Raw genomic sequence first — 19,623 nt, forward strand, 5'->3', positions numbered from 1 at the left:
TAAAGGTGAAGTCTGTTATTGCAGAAGTTCAAGGCAGGTTCAACTATACTGTGAGTTACCGCAAAGCTTGGTTGGCAAAGCAGAAAGCTGTCGCAAAAATCTTCGGTGATTGGAAAGTTTCTTACCAGACTCTGCCAGTATGGTTGAAAGCAATGACAGTGAAGATGCCAAGGTCTCGTGTTCAAATTAAAACGTTCCCCGTTTACCGTGATTGAGGAGGTTCAAGGTGTAAGAGTTCTGCACCGCATTTTTTGGAGCTTCTATCCGTGTATTGTAGCATTCAGACACTGCAAGCAACTGGTGCAGGTTGATGGTACGCACCTGTACGGAAAATATAAAGGAGCACTTGTGGTAGCAGGGTGAGGCATATATTCAATGGTGCGATGAGATCGGTGTTGAGAGATGGGTGTTGGCATTCGATGGTGGTCATCGTTGGGGACATATGACGACAAACTTGGTAGAGTGCATAAATTCTGTCCTGAAGGGTACACGCATGACGCAACCTTCCTGTAACTGCCCTTGTCCGGTCAACTTTTTATCGGCTGAATGAGTTGTTCACTCGGAAGAGTACCGAGGCTCATGAGCATCGCCGCAACGGATTCACGTATTCAGAATTTGCAACGAAGAGAGTTGAGGAAAGCTTCCGACGTGCAGGAAACATTATGGTCAACCGGTTCGATAGGCGCAACGAGATGTTTGAGGTTCGCGAAACACAAGATGGTACCATTTAAACTGTTAACCTTGCGCAACGACACTGCTACTGTGGCCATTTCCAGGTCGAGTGACTTCCATGTCGTCACATGCTTGCATGTTGCGCCAACCAACGTCTTGATTGGCAAGTATACGTGCACGATGTGTACAAGATGTCTGAAATTTGCAAGGTGTATAGAGGCGAGTTCGTTCCGATGGATGACCCCTCCACGTGGGATAGATAGAAGGAGCGAAGGTGATTGCCAACTGGACATTGAGGCGCGCGACGAAAGGAAGACCGAAGTCAACCCGCTACTTGAATGAGATGGATTCGCGTGATATGCGTGGTCCTCGTCGGTGCACTACATGTGAATGCGAGGAACATAGCCGCAGCTGATGTCCTCAGCGCGCAGGTCCAAGCTCCGCTGGAGGTCATTAGTGGTTAAGCTTTTCAATGTAACTTTGTTATGACCTACTTCACAATTATATGTTATTTATTATTATTATTATTATTATTATTATTATTATTATTATTATTAAAATTTTTAATAATAATAATAACACGGACACTAATCCTAATAATACTAGTTATAATAATAACAATAACAACATTATTATTATTATTATTATTATTATTATTATTATTATTATTATTATTATTATTATTATTATTATTATTATTATTATTCGAATATATATATATATATATATATATATATATATCATTAAACATTAAAAAAAAATTACTTATCCATTAAAGATGATCCAAATACTTAATAATGTGTTCTTCAAGTTTAATAAAATCACGAACTATTTTTTATTTTATAATATTTAACCAAAATTTTTTATTCTTCTTCTTCCTCACAAAATTTCAGTAAAACCTTGCAACTTAGAACCCTAGCAACCCTTGCCTTTGCTTCCTGTGTTTTGCTTTCAGTTTTGGTTTTATAGACTCTATCACCACCCTCTTCAAATATGTGGTGTTCATGCAACATGGGAACCTGCCAAACACAACTTGCGTTTTGCTCCTGACTACTGCCAAACGCCGTTTTGAAAGTTTCAAGTGGTCAACATGTTTAGCATTGCCTGCATGCAGGGAGTAGGACGGACACCTTTCGAGGCTTGAACTTCCTCCTCTGCCAAACGCATGTTGCATTTTGGAACCTATAGCAGCTCTGCCATTTTCAGGTATACTCAAGTGTACTCAAAATGTAACCTGCGTTTTGCAAGTTAAGATTTTCAGATCCACATTTGTGGATTACACTTCATGAAACAATATAGCAGAACAACACCATTTTGTCTTCCATTCTTTAAATAATTTCAGTGACTCTAAATTATTTGGATAAATTTAAATGTTAAAATTGTTTAAATATAAAAAAATAATTCAAAAAATAAATAAAACTGAACGAATCCGACTAACCTAAGTGAGCTATTAAAGAAAATAGATACTCTCTAATTTTTTTAATACTTGAAAAAATATAATATGATCTCTTACCATTAATTTTATAAGTGGGGTCAAATTTAAATATGCGAAAAAATAATAAAAAATGAGAAATCACAATTAATACTATTCAATTTTTTTTTACTGAAAAAGATCCACTCCCGCTATTAAATACCTACGTGCATGTGCTAATATCGCAATTGCAGTTCAAAGTGCAAACAACATGTATATATCATTATTCTAAATATTTGTTTTTTTTTTTAAATAAAAGAAAATGAGAGAGAATTTTTCTGTATTGGTGGTGTACATGCGATTTGCCAGTCTATCTAAGCTAAAGGGGTTTAAGGAATCTTGAGAAGATACAGTTGCCAATACGATCCAAGCTGCGTCATGAGATTCCGCTTGATTAAAGCTTTAACAAGTAAATTAAAGATACAGATTCACTTGCCCAATATCACATTTCACATGCCGCAGTTTTTCCTTCTTTCCCCCCTTCATTTTATATACCAAAGCTAGCCCTAAATAACTAATTAATGGTACTTAATTACTTGTACGTCACATCATGCCAACCTGGCTAACATACACGACAATTAATTGGCCTCCCTTCCATCCCTCCAAAATTATGCCCAAATTCGCTTGCAAAGTAATATTAGAACAAAAAATAGCTTTCATTTCCAAATTTTTTCGAAAATTTAAAAATATATTTAAATTTTTTATTTTTTAAAATTTGAATTTATTAATTTTTCATGTTCACTCTAAAAAAAATCAAACGTAATTTATTTGACTGATATGGATATATAGGTAGTAAAACTTTTAAAATTAGATAAATTAGATCTAAAAATTGTATCTAAATTTAAAAAAAGTTAATAACTTAAATATATTTTTAAATTTTTAAAAACTTAAATGTCTCTATATTAAAAAGGGTGAAAATTCAGGTGAAATTGATTTCACGTGAAGTTGATATCTAAGAGCCGTTAGATGTAAATTTAGTCAAATCAGGTATCAACTTCACGTGAAGTCGACTGCACATGAGTTTCCACCATTAAAAAGTTAAGGATCGATTTATTATTTTTTTAATATTAATTAAACCTATATAATTAATTTGAAATTCATAATAATAATAAAAATACTATTTATACACCAAAATCAGTTACCAATATATTTGTGTATAAATACATATGTAATTTAACTTATTTTCAATGTATATTTATATTCAAACATATATTTTATATTAGTGATTAATTTTGGTGTAGATATAACATTACTCTAATATTAATTATGTCACCAAATAAAATATAATAGATATTTCGTGGTCAACTAACGGTGAGGCGAGGCTCTTCGTCAACTTGACTCCATTTTATTTTCCCACTCATAATCACAATGGTTGCTATTATTAGGTATTATTATTCCTAAGCTACCGACTATAAAAGACGAGGCAGTAGTGATTGAGATTGATAATCAGGGATAATGGCCGGTGCAGGTGCTCCTTTGCCGGTAGCATACCAAGCATGGACGAGTCTAGCAGTACCGGACTGGCTAAACAAAGGGGACAACGCATGGCAGATGGTGTCAGCCACCCTGGTGGGGATACAGAGCATGCCCGGATTAGTCATCTTGTACGGAAGCATAGTCAAGAAGAAATGGGCCGTCAACTCCGCTTTCATGGCCCTCTACGCATTCGCCGCTGTTGTCATATGCTGGGTCACTTGGGCCTACAAGATGTCCTTTGGGGACAAGCTCCTGCCCTTCTGGGGCAAAGCTGGGCCTGCCTTGGGCCAGAAGTTCCTCATCAAGCAGGCCGCGCTCCCCGCAACGCCTCATTACTACAACACGGGGGCTCTGGAGACGGCGGAAATTGAGCCATATTATCCCATGGCCACCATGGTGTGGTTTCAGTGCGTTTTCGCAGCCATCGCTGTGGTCATACTGGCCGGCTCGGTGCTGGCTAGGATGAACTTCAAGGCGTGGATGATGTTCGTGCCGTTATGGTTGACTTTCTCGTACACCATAGGCGCGTTCAGCTTGTGGGGTGGTGGCTTCTTGTTCCAGTGGGGTGTTATGGACTACTCTGGTGGTTACGTCATCCATCTTTCCTCCGGCGTTGCAGGCTTCACTGCCGCTTATTGGGTATATTTAATTTACTATACTCTTCTCCTTTCCTTACCTTATACTGTTACACGCACCCATTTAATTCCTTTTGTCAAACTTTTGACCACTTCACTTCCGTAAATTTAGAAAAATGAGTTATGTTGACAGTTGACTTTTCTGGCATGTAGTTTGCAGAGAAGTTTCTTTTGTGTCTTTTTTGAAAACTCAAAACCAAAAAGTTGTTGCCGCCGTTTATAATTATATCATGAACAGAAACGAATCGTTTGATGGTGTTTGTTTCTCCTCAATATCTCACTTTCTACTAGTACTAATAATATATGAGAGAGAAGAGATATGTATATACGATTACGTGCGTAGTCTGTCTAGCCGATTAATAAATGAGAAATTCTTGGGAAAGAATTTTTACTATTTTTTATGTGCAAGTTTATTGCATATCAAAAATATCTTTTCTATACGTAAAATATGAAAATTTTTTGTAATTTCTTGTTACTAGTTTTTTTTTTTTTACGTAATTTTTTAGATTATGTCATTTGAATTATAATTTATTTATAATTATCAATTAGTTATTATTAATATTTTTAATGATATAAAATTATATGTAATAATGTAGAATTATTACTTTTTTATTAAATATGATTAAATTTTAATAAAAATATTCACATTTTTTATGAATAAAATTGGATGCATGGACACGTGTAGGTTGGGCCAAGGTCGAAGAAGGACAGGGAGAGGTTCCCACCAAACAACGTGCTGCTAACGCTGACAGGGGCGGGGCTGCTGTGGCTGGGGTGGGCAGGGTTCAACGGAGGGGACCCGTACTCGGCCAACATAGACTCATCGATGGCGGTGCTGAACACGAACGTGTGCGCCGCCACCAGCCTCTTAGTGTGGACGTGGCTTGATGTCATATTCTTCAACAAGCCCTCCGTTATTGGAGCCGTTCAGGGCATGATTACTGGCCTCGTTTGCATCACTCCCGTCGCAGGTACGCTATCCACCCCTCAACTCTTTCGATTCTTCCTCTTAGATCTGATATGGTTTCATTTGTTGTTGAATAATAATATATATATAGGTCTGGTTCAAGGATGGGCAGCCATAGTTATGGGAGTTCTATCAGGAAGTGTGCCATGGTACACCATGATGGTATTGGGCAAGAAGCTCACAATCTTCCAAATAGTCGACGACACTCTCGCCGTCTTCCACACCCACGCCGTCGCCGGACTCCTGGGCGGCATCCTCACGGGGTTTCTCGCGGAGCCACGGCTGAGTTCCCTGTTTCTTGCGGTGACCAACTCTAGAGGAGCGGTGTACGGAGGGTCGGCTGGGGGAGTTCAAATCCTGAAGCAATTGGTTGGAGGATTGTTCGTCATTGGATGGAATTTGGTAGCCACCTCCATAATTTGTGTGGTGGTGAAGTTGGTGGTTCCTTTGAGAATGACGGATGAAGAGTTGCTGATTGGTGATGATGCAGTTCACGGAGAAGAAGCTTATGCCTTATGGGGTGACGGAGAGAAACTTAGCCTCTACAAAGATGACACCACCCAGCATGGAATGGCAATGGCTTCCAGTGGTGCCACTCAAGTTGTCTAAGGGACTCAATGATGCATGTGCGGACATGCATATTCCTTACTACAAAAATCCAACACAGGATTCCATTTTCTGTTTATACTTGTGCTGTTGGTAACTTGGTATGTATTATTGTAATATTGTAGTCCTTGTATTTTTGTACCTTTTTTTTTGTAACTATTTATTCTTGTTTTCTAAGGTATATATCCTCAGCTATAAATTAAATGTATGTCATGTCTTTTTATTTTTGAAATCAAGATTCTTCTAGAGAAAAAGATTGCTAAACTGAAAAGGTGGGAATTTTATTACTCTTTAATCAAATAGTAAAATTCACACCTAATTAAATTTTTACTTTTTATTTTATTAATTTTTCCAATTTAGAAGAATTTTTTCAGTTAATGGGCCTCACAAATTCAGATAACAATGTGCAATAATAAGCCCACACCCTAACAATGATGTTAGGTAGTGGACCCTAATTTTTTCTCATGATCTCGCCTAACTCCACCTCTATTTGCTTTTGCCAGAATGTTATTAAGGTCCATACAAAATATTAAATATTGTACCGGTAAAGAAAGGGAAAAATTTTTTTAAAAGGTCCTAGATTCTAGTCTCTTAAAAGAAAAAGAAAAAAAATTGAAGGAAGCCATAGGCAAGAATAATAAAGGTAATGGAGGGATTATATTGTGCAATTCCACATGGACATTTTTATAGCATATAGTATCAGCAAAGCCTATGTGTGCAGAAAATTTAATTTCTAAGCTAGAAGATGAGGTGATATATACTCCATTATTTTTTTCATCCATTTGGTTCCTGTAAGCATTGCCCTATTAACAATCGCCCAAAGAAGAAAAGTGAGCTACAACAAGCTTTTTGTCTACTTAGGATTTTCTGTTCCAAACAAAGTACACACAATGAATAATAAAAGGATTAGCATTACTATTATATTATCAAATCTATCCCTAGTCTTAGCTGCTTCCTTTCTCTTGCTTGTGTCTTCAAAACTTCCAACAGCAGCACACAAACAACGCCAATCCCATCTTTATCCTTGGTTCATTCATTTTTCTCCCGTTGTACTACCACATGGAACACCAGGTTCTCTAGCAACCAACCATTGATTGCCACATCAACCACACTCCAAAGCTACCCACCTATATATATGATTGTGCTTTTTCAGGGTGTGATGGCAAAATGATTTTCTTATCCACAATTCCTTATCCTTAGAACTTTTTAGTGAGTCTTCCCCTTCACCCACCACGGTCTTAGAATTTTCCCTTAATTATTGTTACTAATGCAGTAATGCTGGCTTTTAAAATCTAAAGTGCTTCTTTTACTTTCTTTTTATATGCCTTTGAAAAAAAGAGAGAGAAAAAATAATTATATTGAGGAAGCGCTGTCAAGGGCCAAGTCATGGAACATGAGAATATGTAATCAAATCATTTTTAGTGGAAGCTTCATTTGCGTAGTGTTGTGTGTGCCACAGCTCAGCACTAGGATGAGAATGAAATATATGCCTTTTCACTCACATGGTGCAAACCCATCATCAAATTGTGTTCAAAAGATATAAAAGGGGTATTGTAGTGATGATCAAGATTATTATGAACAAAGTAAAAATCCTAGTTCAGTGGGATTCTCATTCCCTTCCCACCACTCACACAACCATCTACCTCTCAATTCATATATTTATTCTTTGTCATTGGCCAACCGCTATATTCTTTTCATTCTTTTTAGAGAAAACACCACGTCTCATTTATGGAAATTTTTTTTTCAAGAATTTAATTAAAAATGATATTCTCAAATCCTAAAAGGAAGTAATTCTTTTAGATACAAATAAGCAATTATTATTTCTTGCTCAAAATAACTTTCTAATACATTGTTTTTTTTACATTTTTAATATATTGATTATTAATGAATTAAAGTGTAAATATAGAAAAAAATTTGATGTAATATAATTTATCTTTTAAGTTATGTGTATATAAAAAATTTATTAAATTAATTATTTATTTAAATACAAAATATATATAAAAATATATAAAATGACACATATAATATATATTTAAAAATTATGTTACGTGTACACCAAAATCAGTTATTAGTATAAAATATATGTTGAAATATAAATATATATTAAAAATAAATTAAATCACATATATATTTATATATAAATATATTTTAATATATAAATAATATTTTTTATACATAATAATTAATTTTTTACGTATAAATAATATTTTTTATAATTTATAATTTCGGGGCATGTTTGTGGAAAAACAAGTCCTCGTTGCTTCCCTTTTAGGTCCTGTTGCACTTGGATATTGGAATGTGGGTCCCTCAGTTGCACTGAAACATCACTTGATTTTGACATTGCCCTATTATGGCAACAATAAACTTCTCTTCTCCCTTCTCTCTATCAGTGTTTCATGCTCTACTTCTTCGTCCTATATGCTATGCTCAACTCCTAGTATGTTTTTCTTTTCTTTTTTTTTCTTTTTCCCCATCTTCTTCTTCTGCTTGTATCCTATATTCTCATGGCTTCTCAGGCATGTTCTTTTCTAGATACACAAACATGTACTGATGTACATCCTTGTATCTTAGCCTGAAACACATGCATATCATTAACATGTATAGCATGAATACTCATGATGAACACCACTTTATTTTGTTTCCCTTTTGGATGCAGTTGTTTTGTCCTCTAATTTATGCTCTTTTTTTTTTAAATAAATTGAAATCCAACTATATATTATTATTATTTTATTTTGTTGTCATTTCTGTTGGTGAAATTATTTTTCATTTGTGAAAGGCACTCTGAAGAGTTGAAATTTGCTTGGAGACCAAAAAAGCTTATATGTTTCACACAAAATTTATCCGGGATCCTCTGACAATGTTGACAAGTTGGCTCATATTCCTTAGTGTCTTGAAACTCACCTATGCAGTGAAGGAACCTGATATAGAAGGTTTGCTAAAAGATTTACCATCATCATTTTCTAACATACCATATTGCATGAATTTAATGTTGACTCCATATACCATAGCATTATTTACAACTTGAGAAATTTAAGCAACCAGTACATGCGTGAAACATACGTAGGTGAAGCGCTGCTTGATCTTTTGAAGAATCTGAATGATTCCAATAATGGAATACAAGACTGGAACAGTTATATGGTGAGCCCGTGTTTCAGTTGGTCTCATGTCACTTGTAGAAACGGACATGTTGTATCTCTGTAAGTCCATTCATTTTATTATTCACCTTGGTTTTCAATTTCTTAAGGTTTGGGGTAAGAGAAAATTCACTTATAATAAATGTGCAGGGCCCTGGATTCAATTGGATTCTCTGGAACACTTTCTCCCTCAATTCTCAAATTGAAATATCTGGTTACCTTGTAAGTTGTATTCATCCACTTAATCAGATATCCTTTATCTTAAGTAAATTTATCTAGAATTATTAACCCTTTTGATGTTGCAGGGAATTGCAGAACAACAAACTTTCAGGCCCCTTGCCTGATTATATTGCCAACTTGACAACCCTGCAATATCTGAATCTTGCTGGCAATAACTTCATAGGCTCTGTACCAGCTTCATGGGCTCAACTTTCCACTCTCGAACATTTGTAAGACTACACTTCAATTCACCTTTTTAGCCACTCCTTCTATCATTATATGCATGCATGAAACAACTTATGTATGTGGCCATCTTGGACAGGGATCTTTCATCAAATCGTCTCACTGGAACTATCCCATTGCAACTCTTTTCAATTCCAGTGTTCAAGTATGTTTCTGTGCATGTTCTCAAGTATTTTCATAACTATTTCATTTATTGAATATTTTGTTCCATTGTTGCTTTCAGTTTTTCAAATACACAGCTTTATTGTGGTTCTAAGTTGGAGCAGCCATGTGATTCTAAATCCGACCGTCCAGGTTGGTTTCTATGAACGGAAAGTCATTTAACATGTTTTAACTAGCTACCTAACGTTTAACTGTTCCTGCAGCTTCAAAGAAGAAACCAAAACTTGCACAGGCAGTACAGTTTGCAAGTTGTGGTGCATTTGCACTTGTGTGTCTTGGGGCAATCTGCACATACAGATACCATCAAATGCACAAACAAAAAAGTGATGTCTTTGTTGATGTGTCAGGTAATTAGTGTTTTTCCTCTGTTGTTGTAAGCATAATTAACCAAATGATGGACAAAGAAAGCCTTGATAAATTTGACAGGTGAGGATGAAAGCAAGATATCTTTTGGACAACTGAAAAGATTTTCATGGCGAGAACTCCAAGTTGCTACAAAAAGCTTCAGTGAAAGCAATGTAATAGGGCAGGGAGGATTTGGAAAAGTGTACAAAGGTATACTGTCGGATAATACCAAAATCGCCGTGAAACGCCTCACTGATTATCATAATCCCGGCGGAGAGGCCGCATTCGAGAGAGAAGTTCATCTTATCAGTGTTGCAGTTCATAGAAACCTCCTCAGACTAATTGGATTCTGTACAACCTCAACTGAGAGAATCCTAGTATACCCTTTCATGGAGAATCTAAGTGTAGCATATAGACTAAGAGGTAAAAATGATGAGTCTTGCAGTAATTTGTTTACATTTTGATGGAGCAGCATAATAATTTGTGAATGGTATGGCTTGCTTAGATTTGAAAGCAGATGAGAAAGGTTTGGATTGGGGTGCAAGAAAGCGAGTGGCTTTTGGTACAGCACATGGTTTGGAGTATCTGCACGAACAATGCAACCCCAAGATAATACATCGCGATCTGAAGGCAGCAAACATCCTACTAGATGATGAGTTTGAAGCAGTACTTGGGGATTTCGGGCTAGCCAAGCTTGTTGACACAAGAATGACCCATGTTACCACTCAAGTCCGCGGCACAATGGGTCATATAGCCCCTGAATACTTGTCCACTGGAAAATCATCCGAAAAGACTGATGTCTTTGGATATGGCATCACACTTCTTGAACTGGTCACCGGCCAGCGCGCAGTAGACCTCTCTAGGCTTGAAGAAGAGGAGGATGTTCTTCTAATTGATCATGTAACTTTACTATTATTATTTGTTAAGCACTTGATGATATCTGGATGCAGTTTATTTGAGAATTCGTCTTGTGTATGGACAGGTTAAGAAGCTTCTGAAGGAGAACAGGTTGGAGGACATAGTGGATAGAAACTTGGAGAGTTATGATCCGAAAGAAGTGGAGAGAATTCTTCAGGTTGCATTGTTGTGCACACAATGCTACCCTGAGGATCGACCAATCATGTCTGAGGTTGTGAAAATGCTTCAGGGAGTGGGGTTAGCTGATAGATGGGCAGATTGGAAGCAAGTTGAAGATGCAAGGACTCATCAACAATTCTCACAAACCACTCATCAATTTCCTTGGAGTGATGAATCCACCCATGAACAAGAGGCCATTCAGCTTTCCAGGGCAAGATAATCAATTTTGAACCCTTCTTTCTATCATATATAGATTACATCATCTACAAGTATGTACCATAAATAACGTTTTCATTAGCTTTTGTAACATTCCGATAACTCTTGTGCTTCCTAATAGTTGCTCTAGTCTTTTCTTTCTTTTATTTATTTTAAAGGCAAACTGCAAAGTAATCAAAGCCCATGTCCCGTGTTATTAAATATTTTCGGGTCAAAAGATGTTTATACAATCTATACAATCTTCTTGATGTTACTTAGGATTATAACTATTATATCATTATGTGTGTCAACATGATGTGATTGATTGTCAAAGAAAAATCACATTCTACTTTAAAATATTCAATCAGTCTTAATTTTTTTTTCTTTTTGTTGCACCACATAATTTTAGTGCACTCATTGACCACAAAATAGAGATTCTCATAGCTTGGTCTGGAATATGGATCATAGTCATTCATTCTTTCACAGTAATAAGTAATAACAGTATTTTTGTCCTCTATTTCATGAAATTTATCAAACCAATCCTCCTTTTAAATCATTTTGCGAATAACGGCTTCACGTAAAATTTTTATCTACGGATAATTGGATTAGTGAACCTTTTTTTTGCCCATTCCATAAGCTACAATTAAATATCAATATAATAATAAATAAATAACGATGTTTTAGGTGAGTATGAAGAGATTATACCATTTGAGTTATAGTTCATTAGCATCATATTGGTTCTTTTAAATAATGTGATATTATGTGATTAGATATATGTTTAAAATTATTTTACACTGATAGTGCATAAAAATTAAATTTATAAATAAATAAATATAAGTTTTGTAATTAATATGTTTACTTAAATTGTTTAATATACCACATTTTAAATTTTTAACTAGTATTTCAAAAATATTCTTTTTATTCGGCCTATTGCAAAAACTCTTCATGGAAGTTCAGTACTTAGATCCATAATAAAGAGTTCAGATTTCGGAAATATTGGCCCAATATTCAAAATATTAAATGGGCCATAACCCATGATGGAGTAACTTGTTATGGACCGTTGATCATCTTATTATAACAATTTAAATATTTAAAAAGAGTGGCTGGGGCATGTGTAGTGGCAAAGCTGTTTGCCTCAAACACAGCCACACAGTGGTAGTAGTTGCTAGGTTTGTATGACAAAAAAAAAAAAAAATTTAGAAAGAAAGTCCAGTCCAAAAATAAAACATTTAAAAAGAAAGTGATTAATAATTTAATATCTATCCTAGCACTAGCAGGCAGGTTGGAGTGTTGGAGTAAGTAGAAGAAATAGACAGCACAGGCGAGGGGACTGGGTGGTCCATTGGTCGGTGGCAATGTGGCATACTAATACTGGCAACCCCCTTCCTACGCTTTTCTTTCACTTAAAAAAAAATCGTTTCAAAATGGGTGACAAATGAAGGAATTATGTTCACTCGTTGTGCCATCATAACACAACTGTGCTGAATTTGAACAATTCATTTTCATTGTAACCTTTTTTTTTATTTACCAGTTCCATAGCATTACCACATATATATCTTGTGACATCACGTCTTTCTTGCTTTAAAAAACAAAGCATGATTTAAATTAAATTCTTCTCCATAATGCTAATGGGGCTCCATTTGGCACCGGCAAATGATACATGATCACTCATATTATATATCCCCCTTCATTTTAGCATCATCACAAACAATATAACAAGACTATCATATATCATCACGCTTTGGTACACATAGCATTCATTGATATTCTAATTAATTTAGAATTTCATTCAATTCTAAAATTTTAAATTTTAAGTTTAATTTTGCTAAAGAATTATTACAACGTAATTTTTTAAATCAAAATTCGAGTTAATAAAAATATTGATAAACAACTTTGGATTTATTCTATAATCTAACGGTTTAAAATAAAATGCTTTTTAGAGAAAAATTTATTTAAAAGATTTTAAAACAAAATCTGGAGAAATAGAAGCTATGGTCCCTGCTATATCTTCGATCTTATTCCTCTTTCATTTTCATAAATATGCCTTTTTTGTGGTTTTCATAAATATGCCTTTGATAATTGATATCTTTTATTATTATTATTATTATTATTATTATTATTATTATTGGAACACATAAGTAGCCATTGCGCCTGTTCTAAAAAAGAAACGTTAGGACATGGATATTTTCATTCTCTTGTCTGTGTTTTAATTTAAATGAGAGATAAATCATAGAAATAAGTATTTTGATGACCAATAATTTTTTTATAATATTTAATTCTAAATTACTTAAAATATAATAGAGAATGTAAATAAAAAAATTAAAAATATATGTCTAATTATCTTTATATAAATTAATAGTTAAGAATTATTAGATAATAATTTAATTAAATATATTAAATTATTTAATAATTTAATAAAAATAATTATATTTAAATTTCTACCTAAAAAAAACGGGTAAAAATTAAGGATTATGTACAGAATAAATAAAATTAACACAATTCAAAACCCACGATAAAATTAAATTAAATGTATACAAAATGAAACCTAGACGGAAATGTAAACATCATTAACAATACAACCATGCTACATGTCATGGTTGGCTTCTAGCTCTAAATTGTAAACCACGCAAAGTTGTCACTTGCTTGTTCATTTCAATGCTTTCGACTTTCTTTTGAATCATCTCAGGACCGAAAAGCCATTTTTTTAAGTAATCCAACAAAGTGCCTCTTTGTTTTAACTTTTGATCACTTTATACGCAATGGTAATATTGTAATAATGTATGTTAGTATGTCGGTAAAACATTTATGAAGTGGTTTTCAACCTCACATGAAAGTTACGTACTCCCATATTTAAGATTATTTACTTTATAATTTTACTTTCTTTTCAATTAATTAAACTAAAAATTTAACCAAATAGGGAGAAGAAACGTGTAGTTGGAAATCTGAGAGGGCACAATGTTAGGGGCAGACAGAAGAGAAGAAATTCAAGTAGTTGTTAGGCACTTGTAAATCATGCCACGAGTTTTGGGGGGAGTGGGTCAAACTTTGCTTGGGGGATCTCTCAAAATTCATTGTCGTGTTAGTTCAAGCTTGTGACGATATAAATGGTTTTATGTTCCCATCATTATCCAACAATTCTTGCTTCTTACGCCTCATTTCTTTGGGATAGGCAAGGGACGAAATCAATATTTAGTTATTCACAAAGAATGTGCAAATTTTAATTTGTGCTCTCTCATATCATATTGTGAAAGAGGATTGTATTAAGATTTTGTTAATAACTATCATTTATTTAAGATTATTAAAGTTGATATTTCTAGAATTTTTCCTCTGTATTTATATTATAAAAATTTTAAAAAATATATAGGAGCATACATTCATATGATCATTACTTACATGAAGATGACTTATTAAATAATTTGAAATATTTAATTAAACTTATTAGCATAATAGGTGTAGATATTTTTTATTTTTCTTAAAAAAGATAAACTACCAAAACTGCTATCAATTTTTTTCAAACGCCAACAAAAATATTTTCCACTTTTAATAACGATAAAAATACCTTTGAAATATTATAAAGCGTGATAAAAATAACCAAAAAAATATTATTTTTTATAAATGAGAATCGATTTTTGTGTTTGACAAATTATTTATGTATTTATCCAAAATTTTGTAGAAATATTTAAATAATTATTTAGAAACTACATAAAAAAATAGATCAAATTCGATATCTAGAATATTTTTTCTTTTCTTTTTAGTCATTTTTCTAGTTATACTTAAAAAAGTTGTATCAAAATTTATTTTCTAAAATATTTTTTAAGAATATATTTAATGTTGAGTATTTTCTTGCGGTTTTAAATATCTAAAAAATACTTTTGTTATTAATAAAAATAAAATATATTTTTTTCAGTGTGTTAAAAAATAAGAAAAAATTTTGATCAGTCATCCTACATAAAAATATATAAAGTATTTGTTATGGTGCTTATATATAATTGTCTAATTTATTAAAAAAGATAAAAATTAATATTTAATTTAAAAAATATAAAAATAAATTATTTTTAAATAATAAATAAGTTCAGCAAATTTAGCACCAAACTCAGACACCAAAATATTTGCCAATATATAAAAACCATTTCCGTACATATGATATATAGTTTTTGACTGTTGACCATTGTAGTCAACAGTTGGTGGCCTATTGGCCGTTAGGGTCTGCTGTTATGCAACTTTCATCAGGTAGTGGTGTGGCTTTATCCAATGGCTAGGATTCTACATACGTACTTACGTAGTACAATGCCCGTATTCCCTATTCCCTATTCCCTATTAATTTAGTTGTGCGTTGTGGTGTCATTATCTGGTTATCGTCTTATTATTATGATTAGCATTTGTTTAATCCCATTAAAACCAGTCCAAGTGCGTGATGCAATCAAATTTGAAAAGAACAAATCCATAATGAAGGAAAAAGAAAAAGGATAAGATAATGTATGTGCAGAATATTGCTTTTCTTTAATTGAAAGATGAAAAAAAGGGGCAAGTTGAAGATTAAGAATGGCGCATTACGACTTTTCCCTTGACTACTATATTGTATGGAATAATCTTTGTAACTCGTAAGAGTCATCATACATAAAAATAGTTTTAAATGTATAATACTTGGTAGTGAAATAATATAAAGTTAAAACCTCTACCATGTAAGCTTTGTTTCCTACTTTCCTATGCGTGTTTTAGATCAAGAAAAGAAAAGAGTAATGCTGCATTCAATTTAGCACCAATTTAAACGTGGGGGGAAAAAAAATTCAAAGAACCTTTCAAAAAAAAATCCAAAGAACTTCCATTAACTTATGGTCCCTTTTATAGTTTTAATGCATATTATGTGTGTTTATCAAAGTTGTATTTCTCTCCGGCAATCGAAATATTGAAAAAAAAAATTATACGAAATTAATAGTAAAAATTTATTAGAGTATAATTTAATTATATATATAAAATATTTAATAATTTTTAACTAATAATTTTATATAAAAATAACTATACATGAACTTTTATTATAAAATAATTAAGGGTATATTTAGTGTGTTTTTTATTTCTATTTTACTTTCAGTATTTTTAATTATTAAAATTAGAAGAAAATAAAAAACGCAAATAAAAAAGAATTGTTATTCAAAGTTTATCAAAGAAAGGGTAATACACGGAATTTCCTCATTAAAGGGGGCAGACCCCACAAGCCGGCCACCAAGAGCCGCGTATGGATATAAATAGAGGAAATGGTGACTAAGTAGGCAGTGGTGTTTGCATTGGGAACCGGGAAGTGAATATGCAACAAGAAGAAGAAGAGAAGAAGATGAAGGTGAAGAAGGGATGGGTGACAGTTCAAGTGGGTTGGGAGGAAGAAGAAGAACAAGAACGAGAATTGGAGAGATTCAACATCCCCATATGGTACCTCTATCATCCTCTTCTTGAGGGCCTTCTTCAGAGAGCATACGACGTTTATGGCTACCACACCCACGGCCCCCTCAAGCTCCCTTGTTCCGTCGATGACTTCCTTCATCTCCGCTGGCGAATCCACAAGGAGTCCCTTCCTCTCCACCATCATTTCCTTCACTCTTGCTAGCTAATTAAACTAATCAAGGCTTTTTCTTCCTTTAATTGTAAATTAATACTTCAAATAAATCACTTGATTACTGCGCCGTGTGATTCTCTTCTTTTTTGTATGAAACACACGCTTCTGAATAGCAATTGGAAATGGAATAATATATAATATATCTCCTTTAATTTACAGCTTTATTTCATCTTCAACTCAACTTCATCATCACGTTCATGCTCCTTTTTCTCTCTCTTTTTTTTTGTACAAATATTGTCCTGCAAATTCCAACCAAAATTCTGATAGTAGATTAAAAAATGGTCCGAAGGAATATTTCTTTTATAGACTTATGGGGTAAAGGTTAATTAGTCAAAACCAACCTGAATTGCTTGTGAGCTTTATCTATCTATACTTCTATAGCGTCAATGCTCTGATTTTCATCGTTAGTTTAACAAAGATTTTATTTATCTGATGTGAAATTGTCCGAATTATTTTTAAGATATGCTGCTAATGGTGAAGTTATTTCGGACTAGCAGAGAGAGAGTAATCACTTGTACACTAATTAAGAAATTCAAAATTCATCATTTAATTACAAAATTCTTTAATATTGTGCATAATGCATATTATGTTAAAAATGTGCGAACAGTATCAATATATTGAGACAACAAACTGGATATTATCACCCTATTTTAATAGTGCTATTTTTTTATGAATTCATCCAAACATGTAATATAATGTTAGTTATACACCATTAGAGTTACTAAAATTAATTATTAGTATAAAAATGTTAAAATATAAAATATATAATTAAAATAATTAAATAATATATATTTATAAACAAATAGATTATAATTAATTTTAATATATACATAATATTTTTATATTAAAAAATAAAAATAACAATATCATTTCTCTAATAATAATAATAATAATAATAATAATAATAATAATAATATATATTATTATTATTATTATTATTATTATTATTATTATTATTATTATTATTATTATTATTATTATTATTATTATTATTATTATTATCTGAGAGTCAAACATAATTAATTGCCCATGCAAAACTGCTTGAATTTTTAAGTAGTAATAAGCTTAGTAACTACCACAATAACATACTCAAAAGATTTTTGAGTTTATTATAAAAAAAAACAGACATGTTAATCATAACGACTCAATTTTTAACACGTCATGATCAATATTAATAATTAGGTGAACTTTATACTAAATATATAGGGTTAACCACCAAAAACGTCTCCGAATTATTCAAACGCCGACAAAAATACATTCGAATTTTACTATCGACAAAAATGCCTTCAAATAATTTAAAAACATAATAATAATATCCAATAGTAAATATATATTTTCAAAAAATACCTTAGAAATTGAATTTTGATGCAATTTTTTGTAAGCATGATTATAAAAATAATATATTATGATACATAAAAATTGGTGATTTTTTGTTAAGTATATAATTTTTTATAATTATTTTTGTTAGCAACCAATAATACCTTTAAAAAATCACAAAATAATATATACTTAACAAAAAATCACCAAATTTTAAGAATAATGATATCTCATTTTTTTAATTATTCTTGCAAAAAATTGAATCAAAATTCAATCTCTAATGTATTTTTTGAGAAATACATATTTAATGTTAATTTTTTGCAAGAATATCTAATATTAAATATGTATTTCTCAAAAAATATACTAGAGATTGAGTTTTGATATATTCTTTTGTAAGTATGATTAAAAAAATGAGATATTAGTATCCTTAAAATTTGATGATTTTTCGTTGAGTATATATTTTTTTGTAATTTTTTTGTTAACAACTAATAATACTTTTAAAAAATCACAAAAAAATATATACTTAGAAAAAAATTATCAAATTTTAAGAATAATAATATCTCATTTTTTTAATTATTCTTGTAAGAAATTATATCAAAATTCAATCTCTAAAATATTTTTTGAAAATATATATTTACTGTTAGGTATTGTTGTTATGTTTTTAAATTATTTAAAGGTATTTTTGTCGATAGTAAAATTCGGGTGCATTTCCGTCGGCGTTTGAATAATTCGGGAGTGTTTTTTGTGGTTAACCCATATATACATATATATATATATACATATATATATACATATATACATATATATATATATATATATATATATATATATATATATATATATATGAGTCTATAGCGCTAATTGAGATCACATGTTAGATAAATATAATGGAATAGGTAATAGTTAATACATAATATCTATATGAATAATAACAAATACAAAAAGCATAATAATATCATACATATATATCTTGTAATATTATAATTAGTCTAAACTTTACCTCGCGTCATAAAGCAAATGTTAATCAAAGGCTACGACAGTTCTAAGCTCATACATATATAATATATAGAAAGAATAGTATAATCTAGAAGCCTGATTAAGGATATAACTCAAAAACAGAATTTAAAAAAAGCGCAAACGTACTAATGAAGCTACTATCTTAAAGCACAAGAAACAGATGTGATATAACAAAAGATAAGAAGTGTAATATCATAATAATCTAGCTACGACTCGCGGAGTTTAAGCCGACTAGTCATATATATCGACCAACAGAAACCTGGCAGTAAAAACAGTTTATACAAGTTTTGTTCTCTCTCAAATACAAGCCTCTAAGCAAAGTAAAATAAAAAGTGAGAGATATCTACAAAATAAATAAAAAAGACTCCAAAAAGGTATTCGGATCCTCCACTTTTGTCACCATCCAAGCGACTTACCGAGGTGGATTGCGACCTGCATCTGAAAAAAGTAACAGAAAATGGTATGAGAATTGGAAGTTT

General features: G+C 32.1%; 2 protein-coding genes across 4 annotated transcripts; both read left to right on the plus strand.

Moving 5' to 3' along the window:
* The first annotated feature begins 3,387 nt into the window (after window positions 1–3,387).
* Window positions 3,388–6,035, plus strand: LOC112791056 (ammonium transporter 3 member 1). Its single transcript, XM_025833746.3, has 3 exons — window positions 3,388–4,258; window positions 4,940–5,225; window positions 5,313–6,035. The coding sequence occupies exons 1-3, from the start codon at window positions 3,599–3,601 to the stop codon at window positions 5,828–5,830; spliced, it is 1,464 nt and encodes a 487-aa protein (XP_025689531.1). The 5' UTR covers window positions 3,388–3,598; the 3' UTR covers window positions 5,831–6,035.
* Window positions 6,036–7,401: 1,366 nt separating this feature from the next.
* On the plus strand, window positions 7,402–11,476 carry LOC112791057 (probable LRR receptor-like serine/threonine-protein kinase At5g63710). Of its 3 annotated transcripts, none has more exons than XM_025833747.3 (11): window positions 7,402–8,264; window positions 8,604–8,757; window positions 8,892–9,024; window positions 9,112–9,183; window positions 9,267–9,410; window positions 9,503–9,568; window positions 9,647–9,717; window positions 9,789–9,932; window positions 10,012–10,353; window positions 10,436–10,830; window positions 10,913–11,476. In XM_025833747.3, exons 2-11 carry the CDS (start codon window positions 8,649–8,651, stop codon window positions 11,225–11,227), a joined length of 1,791 nt encoding a protein of 596 aa, XP_025689532.1. In that variant the 5' UTR covers window positions 7,402–8,264; window positions 8,604–8,648; the 3' UTR covers window positions 11,228–11,476. The 3 variants fall into 3 exon arrangements, with proteins under 3 accessions (XP_025689532.1, XP_072089457.1, XP_072089458.1); XM_072233356.1 differs by having other exon boundaries at window positions 8,217–8,371; XM_072233357.1 differs by having other exon boundaries at window positions 8,264–8,425.
* Window positions 11,477–19,623: the final 8,147 nt, after the last annotated feature.

The sequence above is a fragment of the Arachis hypogaea genome, chromosome 3 (assembly GCF_003086295.3).
Source record: "Arachis hypogaea cultivar Tifrunner chromosome 3, arahy.Tifrunner.gnm2.J5K5, whole genome shotgun sequence".
Classification (NCBI taxonomy): Eukaryota; Viridiplantae; Streptophyta; class Magnoliopsida; order Fabales; family Fabaceae; genus Arachis; species Arachis hypogaea.